Source organism: Hypanus sabinus, chromosome X1, assembly GCF_030144855.1.
Source record: "Hypanus sabinus isolate sHypSab1 chromosome X1, sHypSab1.hap1, whole genome shotgun sequence".
In the NCBI taxonomy this organism is placed as follows: domain Eukaryota; kingdom Metazoa; phylum Chordata; class Chondrichthyes; order Myliobatiformes; family Dasyatidae; genus Hypanus; species Hypanus sabinus.
The window spans coordinates 41,827,976-41,849,480 of NC_082738.1; the positions used below are offsets into that span (position 1 = coordinate 41,827,976).

The 21,505-nt window shown below is 41.6% G+C and overlaps 1 protein-coding gene across 3 annotated transcripts in view; it reads right to left on the reverse strand.

Moving 5' to 3' along the window:
* The window catches only part of kat2a (K(lysine) acetyltransferase 2A), a 60,293-nt gene that overhangs the window by 18,305 nt on the left and 20,483 nt on the right, over positions 1 to 21,505 (reverse strand). For 2 of the 3 annotated variants that reach the window (XM_059956464.1, XM_059956463.1), the window contains exons 6-11: positions 15,327 to 15,518; positions 14,507 to 14,613; positions 13,590 to 13,700; positions 11,730 to 11,881; positions 11,045 to 11,253; positions 2,121 to 2,247 (exon numbers count right to left, since the gene is read on the reverse strand). In XM_059956464.1, the coding sequence (XP_059812447.1) occupies positions 2,121 to 2,247; positions 11,045 to 11,253; positions 11,730 to 11,881; positions 13,590 to 13,700; positions 14,507 to 14,613; positions 15,327 to 15,518 (898 nt within the window). The remainder of the gene's footprint in view (positions 1 to 2,120; positions 2,248 to 11,044; positions 11,254 to 11,729; positions 11,882 to 13,589; positions 13,701 to 14,506; positions 14,614 to 15,326; positions 15,519 to 21,505) is intronic. The other variant, XM_059956462.1, reaches the window with a different exon arrangement.

Sequence of the window (21,505 nt, forward strand, 5' to 3'; positions counted from 1 at the left end):
ATATGACTTAAAATGTGATCAGATCTTAAAACTAGATAAAGAGAATCCAATTAAATAAATAACACAAAAAACATTATACTTGCTCATTTATTTATTGAGATAAGTGATCCAATATTGCATGTATTTATTGGAAAAAGTATGTGAACCTTTGCTTTCAGTAACTAGTGTGACCCCCTTGCACAGCAGTAAATTCAACTAAACGTCTCCAGTAACTGTTGATCAGTCCTGCACATTGGCTTGGAGGAGGAATTTTAGGCCATTCCTCCTTTATATAAAAAAAAACTGCTTGCTTCAGGTTCTTCCACAACATTTCTATAGGATTAAGGTCAGGACTTTGACTTGATCATTCCAAAACACAAATTTTCTTCTTTTTAAACCATTCTTGTTGTTGATTTATTCGTGTCTTTCGGATCATTGTTACGTTGCATTATCCAACTTTTGTTAAGCTTCAGGTGATGGACTGCTACCCTGACCTTCTCCTGTAAAATATCTAGATAGAATTTTGAATTCATTGCTCCCTCAACAATTGCCAGCTGTCCAGGCCCTGAGGTAGCAAAGAAGCCCCAAACCATGATGCTCCTTCCACCATGCTTCACAGCTGGGATGGTGTTTTGCTGTTGGTGTGTAGTGCCCCTTTTCCTCCAAACATAGCAATGTGCATTTCAGCCAAAGAGTTCAACTTTTGTCTCATCTGTCTACAGAAAATTGTCCCAGAAGCACTGTAGAACATCCAGGCAGTCTTTTGAAAACTTGAGATGTGCTGCAATGTTTTTTTTTGAGAAAAGTAGCTTCCTCCATGTTGTCCTTCCATGAACACCATTCTTGTTTTTCTTACAGTAGATACACAGAGACTTTAGCAAGTGCTAGAGATTTCCGCGGGTCTTTTGAGATTACCCTTGGGTTCTTTTTCACCTCCTTCGGCATTGCATGTTGTGTTCTTGGTGCCCACTCCCAGGGAGAGTAGCAATAGCACTGAGTTTCCTCCATTTGCATACAATTTCTTTACTGTGGACTGATGAACACTCACATCTTTAGAAATGCTTTTGTAGCCTTTTCCAGCTTCATGCATCTCCACAATTCTTCTAAAGTCCTCTGAAAGTTGCTTTAATCGAGGCATGGTATACATATACAGATCTTTCTTGCGAAGAACAGGCTCTGTCAATAACCTGACTTTGTGTCTCCTTTTTTATACGGCAGGGCATCTCTACAACCCACACCTCCAATCTCATCTCAATGATTGGAACGCCCGAGTCCAAATAGCTTTTTGTAGGTATTACCCTGAAGGTTCACATACATTTTCCAACAAATACATACAAAATTGGATCATTTTTTAAATAAATAAATGAACAAGTATCATGTTTTTTGTGTTATTTATTTAATTGGGTTCTCTTTATCCAGCTTTAGGACTTGCGTGAAGATCTGATCACATTTTAGGTCATATTTATAAAGAAATACAGAAAATTCTACAGGGTACACAAACTTTCTAGCGCCACTCACTATATTTGACTCATTTTGACTATGTTTCCAAACCAGATGCCCAATTCCTGATAGCAAGAATGGGTGAACCTATAATCTTGAGTGCCTCTACAGCACTGCTTATTGACCAGGATGCATCAGAGCATTTCCTTCAGGTCCGACAAGCTAACCAATAAACACCATACCATTCCAATCATTACACAACTACCCTTGAAATTAGAGCTCATTTATCTCTCTCATTCCCCCACGATGTCCAACAACTTTCCTAGGTTGCAACTTTGTGAAGCAAGTTCCCTACCAGAGAAAGCTCTTTACTCCACTACTTTAGTTAACAACATACCTCAAGGAGGTTATTTTAATTATAAACAGATTAGCAAAGGGCAACAATTAAGTTTAGAAGGCTGAAACCCTTAAAACAAGTTTTACATATTTTTCTACTGACTATAAATGGGAGAAAAAGTGCATCATAAAGAATTGCAAGTCTGCCTAGATTTAAAATAACATAAGGTTGACAAACAAATTCTATGTCAAGTCCTGACTTTAACCTTTAAGTTTCATCTCTGTACATGTTCATAACAGCAACACTGCTGAGTTCTGCATTCATTAAAATTTGCAGATACACTCTCCAGGGAATTATCTCTTACCTTCACCTGCTCATTGGAAGTGACAGCACAAAAGACAATTTCAGTGAATCCTTGAGTGGGAAACATTCTGAAGCATATCCCTCCAATAACTCGACCATCCTTAATGAGGGCCAGTGTCTTATGCTTTCTGCAATAAAGTATGATTTTGTGACATAATCTGAACAGAGTTTGGAAAGTCTTAAAACACATGAAACTATAGTGCCTTTGAAAAGTGTTCATCCCCCTTTGCTCCGTACTTAGTTGAACCACCTCTCACAGCTACTACAGCTAGTAGTTTTTTTGGATAAGTCTCTATTAGCTTTGCACAACATGATGGAGCAAGATTTGCCCATTCCTCCTTGAAAAATTGCTCAAGCTTTGCAGGTTAGTTGGGGAATTCTGGTGGATAGCAATCTTGCGGTCTTGCCAGAGATGCTCAATCTTGTGAAGGTCAGAACTCTGACTGGGACTCAAAGACATCAATTTTCTTAATTTGAAGCCACTCCATGGTTACTCTGGCAGTGGGCTTTGGGTTGTTGTCCTGCTGAAAGACAAACTTCCTCCCCAGTTTAAGCTTTCTGGCAGAGGCTAACAGGTTTTTATCCAGGATCTCTACAAATTTAGCAGCATTTATCTTCCCATCAATACTGAACAGATTTCCATTCCCTGCTACTGAAAAGCATACTGAAGGCATGATGCTACCACCACCATGATTTACAGTAGGGATAGAGTTACCTGGCTGAGGCACAGTATTAGATTTACATCACATGTACCGCTTAGTGTTGAGGCCAAAAAGTTCCACTTTAGTCTCATCCAACCATAAGATCTTCTTCAATATCTTTACAGCATCTTCGAAGTGACACTTTGAAAAGTCATTATGAACAAGGATATGCTTTTTTTTAAGCCAGGGCTTCTTCCTTGCCACTCTTCCATTAATACACTGTTTGTGCGAGGCCTTGGAGATTGTGGAGCCATGAACTGTAGCCTCTCTTACATGTGCCAATCTTCTCCAGCAAATAAGTTTAGAGGGGTGGCCTGACTTAGAAAGAGTGGCTATGCTTTCACATTTTTTCAACAATGGATTGCACTGAGCTCCAAGGTATTTTCAGTGCCTTTGAGATGGCCTTGTACCCTTCCCCAGATTTGTGTTTTCTATTATCATTTCCCTGACTTATTTTGAATGCTCTCTTTTCATTCTGATTTGGTCTGTTGAAAATCTACCATGTTACTGGACCTTACAGAGAGAGGGGGTATTTATTCTTGTGAATTCATTAAAACAGGTGATCCTACAATTTTCTGCATCAACAGGTTGGGTGAGTTGGTAAGGTAATACTGTATATTGCACCTGAGAAAAGTTAGCAGAGTAATTACAAAGAGGATGAATACCTTTACAGTCTCAATTTCATTTTTAATTTTTAAATTAGTTTTGGGAAGAGTTGAGCTCCAACTTGTGCACGTTTGACTGTTTAATTATAATGGGCCCTTTTTGTTTTTTTTTCTTTCTTTTCTTTACTAACCCTTTAGTTAAGATTTATAAATATAATTCCTTTAATTGTATGCAGTGTGCTGTCTGTTATTTCTTGGCACTGAGTTGTAACAGGATAGCAAATTACACAGCATCCACACAAACTGGGGTTTGAGGTGGAAGAGCTGAATCAATCTCACAAGTTTGGTGGGACTGGAGTGTGTATTCCTTAGGCTTACACAGCCAAGGAAACCAGGGAGATTTCATTGTGGGGATATTGTCCCGGATCAATTTCGTTGGATGCTGTGTGATTGCCCTGAGCACTGATCCGGTGGGTTGTGTGCTTAAACCTGTGTTAAACTATAAAGTGCTTAAGATACGTGGTTATGGATGCTGCATGGTTGAGCGGTGGTGCAATCCACGGGGTTACCGGTAATGAATGCGTGTGTATTGAGTGGGTACACATTTGCATCTTTGGTGAATTGTTGATTAGGACTTTAAGTACCATTAAAACATTAGGAACAGTTATGATCATGGAACGGAGGTTTGACAAAATGGCAGACAAAGACCTTGTTTTAGTTCAGACAAGCACTGACGTAACCAGCAGTGAAACTACTTGGTACTATTGGGGCCCCAGGAGAGAAGGGATCATGGGCTGTCCATACAGTGGAGAGGAGTGTAGACAGAGTGCTGAATCGGAAGCTGAGTTTCCCATAGCTGGGGGCAGAGACTTTAAAGACAAGTTGTTCTCATTTCTGTGGAGCAAGGGGAAGGAGTGGTCTGATGTGAAAGGTCTAATGAGTTGCCCAGCGAGGGGCGAGCATTCTGAGTTGGTATCGGCCCTTACCTCCCTGGCAAATAAACAGCAAAGTACCCAGGTGCAAAGTCCCAGTTATCATAGGCTGGGGATGTTCTCAGGAGAACGCTCACCCCCTTCGGGGAAGAGGAGAATGAGACTTGGACAGAGCAGACCTCTCAGATGCTGGATGAGTGGCAGTGCTCTGCTGACATGAAAAGACAGCAACTGGTAGAGAGTTTGAGAGGGCCAGTTGCTGATGTAGTGAGATCCTTAAAGGCACAGAATCCTTTTGTTACTTCCGTGGACTACATGCAAATGCTAGAAAATGTTTTTGGCGTGACAGGAAACCCAATAGAGCTTATGACAGGGTTTCAGAACATGTTTCAGGAGGAGGAGGAGAAACCTTCCACCTATACTTTTCGGCTAGAGAGGCAACTGAGTTGCTTGTGGCATGGGGGAGCCATTCAAATGGCTGAGGTGAACCAGTTAAGAAAGGATCAAGTGGCGAAAGGTGCAGTCACAGGATATGATCGCTTGGGGTCTCCGAGTGTCTCCTTCGTTTGTCAAGCTGATCAGAGAAGTAAGAGAGAAAGAGAGAGATGGAGGTGCAGGAGACCTCTGTCAGCAGGGTACAGTCCTCGGTAGTAGTCCCCTTTGCTGAAGTGACTCCTGATAGCCCAACCCGGGATTGTTAAGGTGCTCATGGCAGAATTTAGAACTGAGATGTCCCATTTGTTATCGGTGGGTGCGGCCACATCGCAAGACAAAGCCAACTGGAAGTCGGACCCCCTGATGGGATGGACTAAGCAGAGGGCTGCTCATGAACAGGGTCCCGCGAGAAGAGGAGCGACCAGTATTGTCTGTTATAACTGCGGAGAAGAGGGACACTTCAGGCAGGAGTGTGAAGACCAGGAAAGCCTTCAGAGGGAGCTCCCGGGTACCTTAGCGGAGAGAGACATTGGGAAACTTTGAAGAAACCCAGTTAGGGAACGGCCCGGCATCTCAGGGAGGAACACATTCCCAACTATGTATCAAGAACACTCTAAGGGAAAAAATCTCTATTCCTTAAGGCTTACTGGGGCCAAGCTCCAGTGTATCGCTACGGATTGAGGGTATTTATGCCAGAGCCATATTTGACACAGGCTCTTAGGTTACTCTGGTGTACCATTCGTTTTACAACTGGCATTTGACGTATTTACCATTGAAACCACTCAGTGCGCTAGAGATCTGGGGTCTTAGTATGGATGACTATACATATGATGGTTACTTGTCATTGAAGCTGGAGTTTTCAGAGGCAGATGTGGGAGTAGCTGAGGTCCTTGGTTTGTCTGGACCTGCTCAAGAAGCACAAAACTTCAATTCTTGTGGGGACAAATACTATTGTGAGGAGGCTATTGGGAGCCTGCAAGAAGAAAGTTGGAGAGAGCTTTCTGAAAGCATTGTCCATTCACCCTGTGTTCCAAGCTGTTTTTGAGGAAGTGCGTGTCTGCACTGGCTGGATGATGAGCATAAACGAGGGACTGAGTGATATACCTAGTACAAACCAGTTGTGTTACAGCCTGGGGAAGTAGTTAGAGTGATGGGAAACCCCAAATTTCCTGGAATGCCTGATGCAGAGGGCATCTTGCTGGATGCTCCAGAAGACTACAAATAGGAGTCACGGTTACCTGCTGGGGCACCGGTGAGACCCGAACTGCAGAAGCCCTTGGTTGGACATGTGAACAGGATAACAGTGCTTGTCAGAAACACTAAGGAGTGGGAAAATCACCCTCAGGTGGGGGATGCCAATGGCGCATCTCCTTCCGGTGACAGTAATGCCTAGTGTCCCTGTGAGACAAAGCTGGGATAAACTCTCTCCGAAAAAGTGAAAGTTGACTGCCGAGTCATTCAACTTTGGGGACTCCCTGGTACCTGAAGGTTGGAAGAGGAGGTTCATAGAGAAGATGTTAAAGCTGCAAGATATCTTTTCTACTGGTGAGTTTGATGCAGGTTGTTCCAAGAACACATGCCACACCATCTGGATGACAGAGGCCACCCCGTTCAGAGAAAGGTCACGGCAACTGGCACCTGCAGAGGTGGAAGATGTTTAGCAACATCTGCGGAAGCTGAAGGAGTCTAGAAGCCCCTACAAGTCTCCAGTAGTGGTGGCCAGGAAGAAGAGTGGGAAGGTACTGATGTGTGTGGACTATCAGACTCTGAACAGGCGTACAGTCCCTGACCAGTGTACAGTCCCGAGAATAGAGGATGCGCTGGCCTGCCTGAGTGGACTTGAGGAATGGGTATTATCAGATCCCCATGAGTGAGGCAAAGAGATGACACTATTCATATGTCCACTGGAATTCTTCCAGTTTGAAAGGTTCCCCAGGGCATATCAGGAGCCCCAGCAACTTTCTAGCATGTCATGGAGAAAATGGTGGGGGATATGAACTTGCTTGCGGTGTTAATGTACCTGGATGATCTCATAGTGTTCGGGTCCACCTTGGAAGAACTTGAAGTGAGGCTACTGAAGCTGCTGGGCTGCCTGAAAGCTGAAGGGTTAAAACTTTCCCTGGACAAGTGCCTGCTCTGCAAGACTGCTGTCAGCTATGTTGGGCACATAGTCACAATGGAGTAGTTACTGATCCGTCTAAGATAGAGGCAGTGACCACTTGCCATTGCCCCAGACTGTGAGTGTTTTGCGCTCGTCCCTTGGGTTCTGTGGGTACTATTAGTGATTCTCCAAAGACTTCCCTAAAGCAAGTTACCCTTTAAATCAGCATCTGCGGTTACCCTCCCTCAAGGAAGAAAAAGAGGAGGACAAAAGGAGAGGATGGTAAAAGTCATCTTAGCCCTTCGGAGCCTTTTGGAGTGAGATGGGATGTGAGAAGTGAAGAGGCCTTTCAGTTACTGAAGGAGCTGCTAACGAAAGCGCCTGTGCTGACTTTTGCAGACCCCCAGTTGCCATATGTTCTGCATACAAATGCCTGCAGAGAGAACTGAGGGGGTGTTCTGTATCCGGATCAGGTCACAGGGTTGAGCTCTGTAGCATTTGTCAGCTGGAGTCTGTCACCCTCTCAGTGAAACTACCCCACACTCAAATCGGAGTTCCTGGCATTGAAGGGACTGTGGTGAATAAACTAAGTGACTATCTATATGATGCCAAGTTTGAGGTGGGGACAGCCAACAACCCATTAACTTATATCCTGACCTCGGCGAAATTAGATGCCACAGACCATTGGTGGTTGGAGACTTTGTCTTCCAATGATTTCAGCCTGAAGTACTGGCCAAGGTCAGAACATTGATGCCAATGCTTTGTCCCAATGTGCGCATGAAGGGCTGGACAGGGGCGAAGAGTGGGAGCGTGTTCCTGCCCCTGGAGTCAAAGCCATGTACCAATTTTCCATCACAGGGAAGGCAGAGGAAAGACGAGGGCAAAAATCGAGCAGTAGATTTGGGAGCTTCTGATGGTGCCATTCCACAAGCTCTGAAGACAAAGCAGATGCCAGAATTGAGTCCTGGGGAAGTGGCAACCGCTCAGCGAGATGACCTGTGCATAGGCACCATTTGGTCAGTGGTTGCGGAATGGGACATGGCCCAAACGGACAAGATGAAACACTCTGCAGCGTCTGTACTACTGAGAGAATGACCCAGATTGGAGTTGAGGAACCAGGTCCTATACAGGCTCAAGTCGCCTCCGAACAAGCCTCGGTGTTCCCAGCTGGTTCTGCCTGAGAAGTATCAGAGGATTGTATTGAAGTCACTGTGTGATGATTCTGATCATTTGGGGGTTAACAAGACCTATGGATTGCTCAGAGATCGGTTCTACTGGCCCCGAATGAAGCTGGAGGTCGAAGGGTACTGCAAGTTGTGCAGTCGATGTATACAGTGAAAGATGCTACCTATGAAAGCTGCTCCGTAGTCCCACTTGCAAAGTGCAGGGCCACTAGATCTGGTGCGTATGGATTTCCTGTCAATAGAGCCAGATGCCAGCAACGTGGTGATTATCTTGGTCATTATGGATCACCACAACAGATATACACAATCTTTCCCTAATAAGGATCAGAGGGCATCCATGGTGGCCAAAGTGTTATGGGAGAAGTACTTCACTTATGGCCTCCCCAGGTGGATACATAGTAACAGGGACAGGATTTTGGGAGTAGGCTCATACATGAGTTACTGAGCATGCTTGGAGTCGAGAAGTTGAGGACTAAGCCTTATCACTCACAGGGTGATCCCTAGCTTGAGAGGTTTAATCAGACCTTGCTAGACATGCTCAGAACCTTGAAGATAAGTAAAAAGAACAAGTGGAGTCGACATATTTGACATCTGATCCACCGCTACAATTGTACACAGAATAAAGCTACTGTTTGGGCATGAAGCGAGGTTGCTCATTGACCTCTGTTTTGGGACTAGCGGTGAAGATCTACAACAGAAGACTTAACTGAAGTATGTGTATGATGAGAAGGGAGCTGAAAAAGGCTTATGCTACCAAGCAGAATCGAGGAAATAGGAGGTATAATCAAAAGGTTATGTTCTCCCAGCTAATGCCTGGAGACCTCAAAGAATTTGGAGCTACCTGGGAAGCAAAAGTTTCTGACCGCTGGGCAGATACACCCTCCCTATGTAGTGGAGAGTCAAATGCCAAATGAATCAGTTTCCCGAGTGAAACCAAAGGATGGGAATAGGCCTGTCAAGATTCTCTATCGGAACCACCTTCCATCTCTGGGGCAAGAAGGACGTGTTGACCTAGAGCCCGACCTTGACCCTACCCCTAGTAAGAGTACTTTGTGGCCACGTGGGGGAATTGAAGGACCAACAGCTGAAAGGACTACACAGGACCTCTCTCCTGAATGTGTTACGGACTTGGAGGATGAGGAAATGGGGATGTTGTATATGCTGCTCTTCACAAACTTTCCAATAATTGATGAAGAGATTCCCAACCCTTCTCACGCTGAGGCAGGTGAAATGGCAGAAACTAGCAGTGGACAGGCTGGCTTGTGATTAGAAAATGACAGGAGGCTGGACTCTGAAGTATCTGGATGTGAAGAAGAGCTCAGCCAAGTGATGAGGGGACCAGAGTTGGCGGGAGGAATCAGAATCAGGTTTATTATCACCAGCGTGTGACACGAAATTTGTTAATGTAGCAGCAGCAGTTCAATGCAATACATAATATAGAAGAGAGAAAAAATAAATAATTAAGTTGATGTATATTGAATAGATTTTAAAAAACATGCAAAATCAGAAATACTGTACATTAAAAAAGTGAGGTAGTGTCCAAGGGTTCAATGTCCATTTAGGAATCGGAAGAAGTTGTTCCTGATTTGCTGAGTGTGTGCCTTCGGGCTTCTGTACCTCCTACCTGATGGTAACAGTGAGAAAAGGGCATGTCCTGGGTGCTGGAGGTCGTTAATAATGGAAACTGCCTTTCTGAGACAGCGCTAGTACCCAAGATTTGCAACCCTCTGCAGCTTCTTTCAGTCCTGTGCAGTAGCCCCCCCCCCCCCCCAATACCAGACAGTGAGGCAGCCTGTCAGAACAAGTAATAGACAGGGAGGGGCCTACCCAGGTAGACAGGAAAGAGCACAGGGAGTCTGAAGCTGAAGAAGCACATGATGAGATTAGGAGGTCACAAGGAGTCAGGAAAGCCCCAGACAGGCTGGACTATGTCGCAGTGGGGGAAGAGAGTGTGGCACCTATCCCCTTGGTGAGATACATCACTGCCGTGCATACCTGGATTAGACCTTGTGCTTTGTATGAAAGGGTGACAAATTATCTCAACATCACGAGGACATGACTAATTTTGGTGGGGGTAGAATGTAATAGCCTGGGAAAGGTTTCATTGCTAATGTAATGGTCTTTCTGTAGAAGCAGTGTTTGTGTTATGGTTAGAGATAATGGGTGCTTTGGAATGTGAGTCATCCAATGAAGGGAGTGTGTTTTCATGTTGTGTGCCTGACACTGGTGTGAGCTGGAGTCCTTAGTTCAGCGGGAGATGAAGAGAGAAGACGCTGGAGAGAACTGGTTGTAGGATTTGACCCGGTGGGGGACGGTGATTCAATGGAGCAAGGTGCCGAGGTCGACTGAGGATTCATGAATAAGAATTTTAGAAGGAATTGAGCTCCAACTTGTGCACGTTTGACTGTTTAATTATAATGGGCCCTTTTTGTTTTTTTTCTTTCTTTTCTTTACTAACCCTAGATTTATAAATATAATTCCTTTAATCATATGTGGTGTACTGTTTGTTGTTTCTTGGCACTGAAGTTGTAACAGGGCAGCAAATAACACAGCATCCACACAAACCGGGGTTTGGGCTGAGAGAGCCGTCTCAATCTCACAGGTTTAGCGAGACCAGACTGTGTATTCCCTAGATTTACGCAGCCAAGGGAACCAGGGAGGTTTCAGTTGCAATTGTGGAAGGCAGGCTATTGCCATTGAAACCCAAGGCACTGGATAAATTTATGTCTGCATTTGAGAAACACTCATTTATTTTCCGGCTTCAAAATTCAAGCTCCTCAAGCTAGTTGGCTGAATGATATAATACTATGGCCAAAAATTAATGATAAACATTCTCTGACTTCACAGTAACTATTAAGTTCAGTGCCATACATTGTTTTCCTCTTATTAAAGCACACATAATAAAAGTTTACTCCTATATGTCCCTTCAAATAGAGCTGTATAATGAATTGTTCTAAATGTACTTACGGATCAAAGACAAGGCGTGTGATATATTCTTTTGGCATTCGTGGTAACTGATGAGAGAAAACGTTTTGCAAGCCAACCAGCCACATCATTATTTTCTTGTTTGATCGCTGAGACAGTGAGTTTCCTATGACATGAAATTCAATGACACCTCTCCGTTCCTCAAGACGTGCTGCTTCATCACGAGCTGCATTTGCTGACAACAGATTTGTCTGAAAGAGACCCAAAAAAAGTTGCAGTGGAATTATCAATGTTAAGCTTAAATGGTTTCAATTCTTCCTGTAGAATGAATGAGCTCACCATATTGCATGCCAAAGCAGTCTGTAAGAGTTCTCATGTAGAATGTAAACAAAAAAACTGCTGTCCTAATTTAGCATTACATAAGCACTTAAATAAATATTTATGAAACAAGTTATGGCAGCTTCAATTTATCTTTTGCAAAGTTTGTAAACCAAAGATCATAATTCTGAATTATAATTTCCTACATGTGAAGTCTTTTCCCCTAGAAGTGAAACATACAGAAGTGATTAAAAGGATCAAGTACCTTGAACCTCTGTCATCACAAAGGATTTGAGGCAAGGAACAAAATTTTGCTAAGATGAATTAAAATTACCACACTGCAATATCAGTCTATGTATAAAATAATCTTCAGCATGTATTTTAATTTTTAACTGAAAAATTAACCCACCTCTGGACCTAGCATAGCAGCTGGATCTGTGATTGTCAGCATTACTTCATTAACCAGCTCCATAGGAATGTCACCCATCACTCGTATTCTCTTTGCATCTTCTAGGGTCATGGTGTCAGGCAGCTTCCTTTTCTCTCCTATAATACAGTTACCTTAAAGTACAGTAAACCAACTGAATTACTCAAGATGAGGTCACAGTTATGCCCACATTCAGTCTTGTCTTGCTTGGGTTAACTCTGCCTAGCCTAAATTCACAATGACTTTACTACCATCATTGTTACTTCCACACAAGATATGGAGCATCAGTCGAGATTTCTAGTCCTGGAAGGATAATGTGCAAAGACCGACTGGGATCAATTAAAATGCTTCTTATGAAATGTCTTCCAATTGTCATAACTTGGGTTTATGCTGATGCAAGACCTTGTCTTGAATCGATAATGGCTCTTCCTGATCCAGAATTAAAGCGCTCCAGTGGCTGCAATAGGCTGTTTACAAGAAGCCTACTGCTGCAAAGACTGAGGTGGAAAAGCCATTGACACCATTCAAAACCAATCTCAATAAGTCATCCTGCCCATAGCAAAATAGGTAATGGACAAAACATTCAAAACAAAAATCTTTTGGAAGCAGGACATTTGAATTTTTTGTTTTATAAATCAGTCCATGTGGTGAACTCCAAATCTATGTTAAGTATTCAAGAAAATGAAACAGAACAAAGGTCTAAGAAAGGATAAGGAATTGAGTGATAAACAAAAGATATTCTGCAGATGCTGCAAATCCAGAGTAACACATACAAAATGCAGGACGAACTCAGTAAGTCAAGCAGCATCTATGGAAATTAATAAGCAGTTGGCATTTCAGGCTGAGACACTTTATCAGGGTCTTGGCCCAAAACATCAACTGTTTATTCATTTCCATCAGAACTGAGTGATCCTAGCTTAAGGTCATATTATTGAATTATACTTGCAGAGACTATAGAATAAGTGCATTCAATATTTGTTTAAGGAGGAGGGGAATCATATAAAGATATAAGTAGTAAAAAGAAGGAATGTTAAGAAACCTCAGACGTGCTGAACTAATAACCATACGGGGGGGGGAGGGAGAGGGAGAGAGAAAGAGAGGGGGGGGGAGGGTGTGTGTGTGTGTGTGTGTGTGTGTGTGTGCGTGCGCGCACGCGCGCGCTGATTTTACTCTGCACATTAGAACAAGTTGTTGCTTCCCTGGATGTTAATCACAGCAACTTAAATATAACCAATTAGAAGACCGCAAAAGATAACTTACTGAGGATTTGCACTTCCTCTACCATTAACATTCAAAATTCTGCCCTCAAGTCACTACATTGAAAAATAAATTTCTGAACCATAATATACTTTCCAGCAGTTATAAATACTTCTATGAAATAGAATGCTGAATTACAGTAGGGAATACAGAATGAATAGAGGGCTGATGCCATCATGTGTCAAGGATGCATTACTACATTTTTTGGAAAAAAAACAAAATGTTATGGACAGCTTAGTTAAATTTTGCAGACCTAATTCTTTATCACATCAATTGTTAGATAGCATTTCATGTTTGTTCCTGTCCATTTGTTAAATTAAACAGCAGATGCTTATTCAACAAGTTTCAAAGTGGCTCATATTCTCATTAATTTAAATTGCCTTTTGTATCAGTCTGATTTAAGTGGGTATTCTCCAACTAAAATAGAACTTAAAAAAACACCCAAAATAGACACTACTCTACTGCAAGGATTCTAGCATCACTTTACGTGAAAAGTGTTAATAATGCAACCACATTACAATGCTACTAAATTTTCCTGGCCTAATGTGAGATTTGAAAAGACAGACAACAGCATGCAGCAATTACCTGGTGCTGGTTCGGAAACCCCCATGTCAACACTGATGGATGCTGGACTTAGGGTACATTTGATGTTTCTACTTGAGGGAGGATGACTAGGCACTGGAGATGGAGTAACAGCTGAAAACAAAATATCGGCAACTTTTTTTCTAAATACAAAGTTTTATACATCCTGTATTAACACAAACAAAAATGCAACATGACCTGAAATCCAACCTACATCAAGAGACGCACACTCAACATACAAAAGAAGACAGCCTGTGAGCACTTTTGTATATCTGCAGTGCAGTTCTAGCTTCAAATTAGTATGGACAAAGTGCATTAATCCTTTGAGGACTGAAGCAGCATTAAAACACAAATTTATATCAGCCATTAGCATGTATTTGAAAAAAAATGCAAATAATGGAAATTAAAAAGAGAAAATACTAGAAATACTCAGGACAAAGCACATCTGTGGAAGAGATAGAGTTCACACTTCAGATCAAAGAAATTGTCAATATAATCAGGAAACTAAAGAGGAGGGAGAGATTGGGGAGGTTGAGGGCGAGAAATGGAAACAAGTCAGGACAACAACAAATTTACAAAAGCACAGGCAATTGAAGAATACATTAATGAATGTTAATACTAAGGAATACAAATTTTCATATCAAGCATGCAAATCAATTCACTGTTGAAATTCTCTTTAATCTGATTCTAGATGTTTCATTACCTCCATTGGAAGCACACTCTTTTTACAGTGAGACATTTTCAATTTCACACACCAGTTATCTCCTGACATCGCTGAATGAGATTACCAGCTAATGCTAAATTAGGGACAATTTCATGCTCCAACCCATAAACTGAAATGCTCGGGATATTCATTGTCAGGATCCTCAGGATCTTAAGAAAGCAGACCTGCAATGACTATTAATACAAGAGACAGTTACCTGGCTGTTGTCCCAGTTGCACTCCCTCTGAAGCAGATAAAGTGAAATCAGACTCCCAAATTGGAGAATTCAGCCCATAAATCTCCTCCTCTAGCATTGACAGGAACCTACATAATGAATTGAAATTGTACATGAAATCGAGCCACCAACAGAGGTAGTAGAGCTGCAACACTGGGAGACAATTATTCATTTTAAAAATTATACTTTACAAGCTAAAATGCGTTATAGTACAGGTCAATATAAAAACTTCAGCTAAAGTTAAGAATGCAAGTTATGTTAGAGGAAATTTACAACCATCACACAATCAAGTTCATACAGAAACCAGTTTGCTTGGAATAAATATGTTTCAGAGTAGATTAACAAATAATCAACTCATTGACATATGTTTTATGGCCAGGAGTGAAGAATTGTTCAGTTTTCCAAAATTATTATTATGAACTAAACTCAGCCAGAGTGTCAAGTTGTAGAGATTCTCCACTAAATGGCTTCCTGCTGGAGCTGACGTGCATTCAGTGAGCCACATAAATATCCCCAAGTCCTGCCATAGCTATTTCTACCGAGAAATGCCTACACAACGAACTGGGAGTCAGCATCGAATTATTTTCCAAAATATGGCAGTTATTTCCAAGTATCCCCCCTCCCCAAGCATCTTGAACTTTGAGAGATTATGTGGGGGGTGGGGAATAGAGAGAAGGGTGGGAAATGTTTCTGAGGCTATTTCAGAGAAACTTTTCCATTGCAACTGCCTTGATATTAGTGCCAGATTATCACTTCTTTTACAAGCAAACGCTACACCAGTCTTGAGGCACCAAATTCTTACTTTGGAAAGTGGGTGAGAATAAGTGTTCGCTTCTCAGGCATCAGCTTGTCCTTCTCAACTCTAAACTTCTCAAGTAGCTGTCGGCGAGTTACTGTGAAAATAGAACGAAGCAGTGTCCGCCCAAAGACTTGTGTGGTTTCATACCGAGGAAGGCTGTCACAGCTTTGAGGGACGTGACAGTAGCAGAGCCACCTTGAATACAAGAAAAACAGAAAAAAAGGTGAAAGCAAACATGAAGTATGTTACCCTATTTACTTTCATAAATAAACACTTAACTTCACCTGTGACAAATAGGATAATTTAGACAAATTACCCCATGATCATCAGCTAGATACACATACAAATTAGTGCAGTGGAAAGTGAAAAAGACTTTAATGTGTAGCAGACGGTGCTTTTCTATGAGTGATGCAGAGATGGCATTGGGTCTGACTAAGAAATGTTATAAGTACAGTTGAGATTTGTGACTTTGCTGGAACCTTCATGGGCTTCATGCTTCTGATTTCTGTGGATGCTCTTTCAAAGTGGCCGGAGGTTATATCAATGAAGTCAACCACCTCAGCAAAGACTGTCTTTGCTCTGAGGACTACCTTCACCAGAAACGGTGTACCAGAACAAATTGTGAGTGACAATTGTGAGTACAAATTGTGAGTACATGTCAGAAGAGTTTCAATTGTTCATGAAGGAAATTGGCATCAGACACTTCAAGACAGCTCCTCACCACCCAGCAATGAATGGGTTAGCTGAAAGGTTTATCCAAACATTAAAGTAATGGACAAGGAGGACATTTCTCTACAGCACAAGGTGGACAACTTCCTTTTCGTGCATTTGAACTCTGTTCATGTGACGACCTGCAATGCTGTTCATGAACAGGAATCTGAGATCTCACACAGACCTCCTGAAACCAGATCTGTAGAATAAACAGTTCAGCCAGTTGTCAAGTGAAGCAGCCAGGAGCTTTGAGATTGGACAGGAAGTCCTACCGCGTGATTACCAAGAAGACAAGTGGACTCCCGGTGGGACAGCTACAAGAACTGGACCACTGATGTATACAGTGGATGCTGGAAATCAGACATTCAAATGTCATGTGGACCAGATACTGGAAGATCAACCAAAGAACACATCAGAGTTGATTGCATCCAAAAAGATAGACACATTACAGTCACCAGACTTGCCTCTCAATGATGATGTCACTGACAGCAACGTGACACTGGAAACAGAGAACATTGTCTTAGACAAGACACCTACCAAACCTGATGCCACTCTACAGGACCAGAGATGCGACGAAAACGCTATAATTAACAAGACACCTGTCAAACTTGATGCCATTCCACAAGTCCAGAGGCACTAACCTGAAAGTAACACAGTGCCACTCAAAAGACTGAATCTTTAGAACTGTGAAGTCAGTTATGGACTGTTATTGTAAAAGCATGTTTATTTAGAATATGGGTTTATGAAAGGGAAATTGAATGTTTTGTACATATACAGTTTAACGTTGCATAAATCTAAAGCGGGAGGACGGTAATGTATGGATTTATTTCTTTTAAAGCAATGACCCCTCTCCTTAGCTCTACGTCCTAACGTTCTGTTGTTTGTGCATGCGCACTGTTCTCTCACTCTGTTGAATTGTGAATTCTTCTCTGTTCTTGGTTCTTGTCTTCCTGCTGATTTAGTTAAATTTAATAAACAAATATCTAATCCTGTTATTAAACATACATTACGAATTTGGTTTCAATTTCGTAAGTTTTTTACTTTGAAAAACTTTGTTCTTGATAGCCCTATCTTACTTAATTTCTTTTTCAAACCCTCTTGGACAGATCAAGCTTTTAACATATGGAAAAGGAAAGGTATAAAATGTTTTCGTGATCTTTTCTTTGAAGATACTTTGATGTCATTTGACCAACTTTCCAACAAATTTGAATTACCTAAATCTAATTTTTTCAGATATTTACAAATTAGAAATTTCTTACATAAAGTTTTACCATCTTTTCCTAATTCAACTTCAGTGGATTTTACAGATTTGATTTTTACCTTAAACCCTTGTCAGAAGGGATTAGTAGCTTTTATTTATAATATGATTATGAAGATACAACCAGAAATATCAGTTAGAATTAAACAAGAATGGGAAAAAGAACTTCGATATAATATATCAACAGATAAATGGGAAAAAATTTTGCAAATGGTTAATTCCTCTTCTATATGTGCTAAACATGCTTTAATACAATTTAAAATTGTACATAGAGCTCATATGTCTAAAGATAAACTTGCTCGATTCTATTCTCATATTAACCCTCAATGTGACAGATGTCATTCAGAAGTGGCCTCATTGACCCATATGTTTTGGTCATGTCCCACTTTACATAACTATTGGAAGGACATATTTACTACCATTTCCTCAATTTGGAATATAGATTTACAACCTCATTTTATTACTGCAATTTTTGGCATACCAAATGAAGATGGTAATCAGTTTTCCCCTTCAATCAGACGAATGATTGCTTTTGTAACATTAATGGCCAGAAGGTCTATATTACAAAACTGGAAAGAAGTAAATCCTCCTACCACGTTTCAGTGGTTTTCTCAAACTATTTCTTATCTGAGCCTGGAAAAAATTAGAAGCACTATTTTTGACTCATCAATTAAATTTGAAGAAACTTGGAGACCGTTTATTCGACATTTTCATATGAATTAATTTGGCCTTTTCCAGACCTTCTTTCTGCTTATTCATGTTCAGGTATGGAGTTCTGGAGTTTTTTGACACTATCATATACTTGTAAGCTATTATTATTGCCCATGTTAGTTTAGTTTAGTGTTTTATTTTTCTTAATATATACTTTTTTCACATATTTTCAAATTTTTTCTTCTTTTAATGGTTATTTTTGTTTTTTTTTTCATATATAATCTATGGACTTGATTGATTAAGGTATTTTTTTCTGTTGATGTTTAATAGGATATTGTTATCTTATTATCAACGTGACTTCAAGTCTATTGTATTCATAATTTACTCATTATTATGTTATGTTTTTTTTGTATGTATATATGAAAATCAATAAAAAGATTGAAAAAGAAAGAAAGAATTGTGAATTCACCAGTTAAAGCCATCTCCCACATGTGTGTTTTTATTTAATTGATACGTAGTTGTGCACAGACACAACAGGTACCACCTGAATATTTGTTTCCCATTTGAAACAGTCAGGCACCAGGGATTTCAATGACTTGACATCAAAGTTATTTCAAGGACACTGGGAAAATTACTCAGTCCTTTCCTGTGTGTACCTGGGAATCTCTTACTGTGATGAATCTCAGTCTGGCATTGGAATGATGTGGCCTGTCCACTGGAATTAGCTGAGCATAATTAGAATACAATTACTTGGGGTGTTATTCTGGAAGTGAAAAGTGACATGGGTTCAATTATCCTGCCAGTAGAGTTAGGAGAATTTTCCAGGAACAGAACTGATAGGATTTCTCCAATCCTTTAAGATGTCTGGTGCAAGTAGTTCTTGTCTCCAGTGGTCAAGAATCACTGGAGCTCAGTAGTTTATGTTCCAGTTTTGAAGTCTTGATCTTCAAACTCTTTCTCTTATTCGCCAAAAGCTGAACTGGTGCACTTAAAATGTTGCCTTTGCCGAGAGAAGGTTACTAAGATGATGAAAGTGGTCGATATTTTCCAGAGTCTTGTCATGGTCCTTTATTATTGGGGAGCCTGTTTTACATAGGATGTTTTTGGGTATGTTACGCACAACGCCCAGTCTCTCGATCTTTCAATGAAGAAAATGACAATGACTTGAGTTCTGATGCAGGCTTTTGGCGCAAAGTGTCAGCAACTTCTTTCAATTTCTTTCCTTAAATGCTGCTCAACCCACTGAGTTCTTCCAGCAAACTACTTGTAGGTCTAAATTCCAGCATCTGCAGTCCCTTGTGTCTCGGCAATAACTTGGAAGTCACCCTACAATAAGCATACACACAAAAACCACCTGGGTACTACAGGTCAATGGTAAAGGTCGGAGCGACTTTGCCTGCTGAGTGGAAGCAATATAGGTTGAACAATTTCTCATTTGCTTTGTAGCATAGCTCTCCTCCAATGGAGAGACAGTTGCAGCTTCATGCAGTATTATGATAAGGAAGATTGAAACAATTATTGGGGCAATAACTAGATGATTGGACTTGTAGACGAGGCTGTCAAATTTGTCAACATCTGGAAGAGGAAGATGTGCCAAAACACCACAGTGAAGTTATACAGTTTTGACCATCTCCAAGAAAGAAAACAAATCCAGTTGTGCAAATTACAAAGAGGTCTTGGTGATGTCAGCCACAGAGAAAATAGTAGCAAACTCCTCCTCAAACAGCTTCTAAAGCTGAAGAGTCACTTCCTGAATTGCATTGTTGATTCCATCCAGCTGGAGGCACAATTGACATGATTTTCACTATATGACAACTCCAATTTTACCATATCACAATTGCTCAAGGTTCTGGTGAGATCACACATGGAATTCTGTGTACTGCTTTGGTCTCATGATTTAAGGAGGATGATATCTACATTGGAAAAAGCTCAAAAAGTGTTCACTAGGTTAGTTTCCTAACACTGGGGTTGTCTTCTGATGAATGGTTGAGCAGGCTGAACCTATACTCATTGAGTTTAGCAGAATGGAAGGTGATCTTGGAGTCAAATAGAATCATAGAGAAATAAAATGGAATCAAGCCTTTGTCCATCCAGTTAACCAGGAACCATTGACAGTAATCTTGCATTATCTTACTGAAAGATACAATATTCTGAGAGGACATGATAAAGTAAATCAGGAATTTCAGGAGGACGTGAGGGGCGGGGATGCAGGATGTGGTGCATTCTGGGAAATGTTCCCCCTTTTGGGAGAATGTTACTGAACAAGGATCACCTAATGAAGAGAGACAAGGAAGAATTTCTTTTCTGAGGGTTATGAATTTTTGGAAATGTTTACTGAAGGAGCACTGTAAACACTGAATCTCCAAAAACGAATAAAAATGCATTGCACTAGTGAGTTTACAGAGAAGATTTAAAGGTATGCAGCAAAGACTAGAAAACTGTAGCCACTAGGAAAACTACATAAGCCTTTGGAATAGAGGTTATGGAAAGCCTCGTGCGGAGATGTAAAAATTGTGAAAGCTTCAAGTAGAAAAGAAGGACCAATTTCCTTTAGCAGTTGATTTAAAAACCAAGCAATATTGATTTAAATAACTGATAGGGGGATTGGAGGCAGGATGGGGAATTTTTCCTCACCGATGCTGGAAAAGGTATGGAATGCAATGCCTTTAAGAGTGGTACAAGCTGAAATAAAAAACACAAAATGTTGGCAGAACTCAGCAGGCCAGACAGCATCTATGGGAGGAGGTAGTGATGACGTTTCGGGCCGAAACCCTTCATCAGGAGTGAAGTAACATGGGATGGTCAAGGGGTGATGAGAAGTGGGGGGGGGGGGGGGAATGAAGTAGAGAGCTGGGAAATGATAGGCTGGAGGGAAATAGGCTAGAGGGAAGGTGGAGAATTATGGGAAATAAAAGAGAAAGAAAGGTAGGGCTGGTAATTGTAGTGAGGGGGGGAAAAGAGAAAGAGAACCAGACTAAAATTATAGATAGAGATGGGATGGGGGGGGGGGGGGGGGCAGGGATATCAACAGAGGTGTGTGAGTTGAATGTTCATGCCGGCAGGTAGGAGGCTACCTAGGCAATACATCGACTTGCGTGTGGCCTCATCTTGACGGTAGAAAAGGCCGTGAACAGACATGTCGGAGTGAGAGTGGTCTGTGGAATTTTAGTGTGTGGCCACAGGGAGATCCCACCACTGCTGGAGGACTGAGCGCCGGTGTTCGGCGAAACGGTCTCCCAGTCTGCGGCAGGTGTCCCCAATGTATCAATGGCCACATTGGGAGCACCGGATACAGTATATCACCCCAGTTGACTCGCAGGTGAAGTGGTGCCTCACCTGAAAGGACTGTCTGGGGCCTGGGATGGTGGTGACGGAAGAAGTGTGGGGGCAGGTGTAGCACTTCTTCCGTTTGCAGGGATGAGTGCCTGGAGAGAGGTCGGTGGCGAGGGATTGGGGGGGGGGGGATGAATGGACAAGGGAGTCGCGTAGGGAGCGATTCCTGCAGAAAGCCGAGAGTGGGGGGGGGGGAGGGGAAGATGTGGCTGGTGGTGGGATCCTGTAG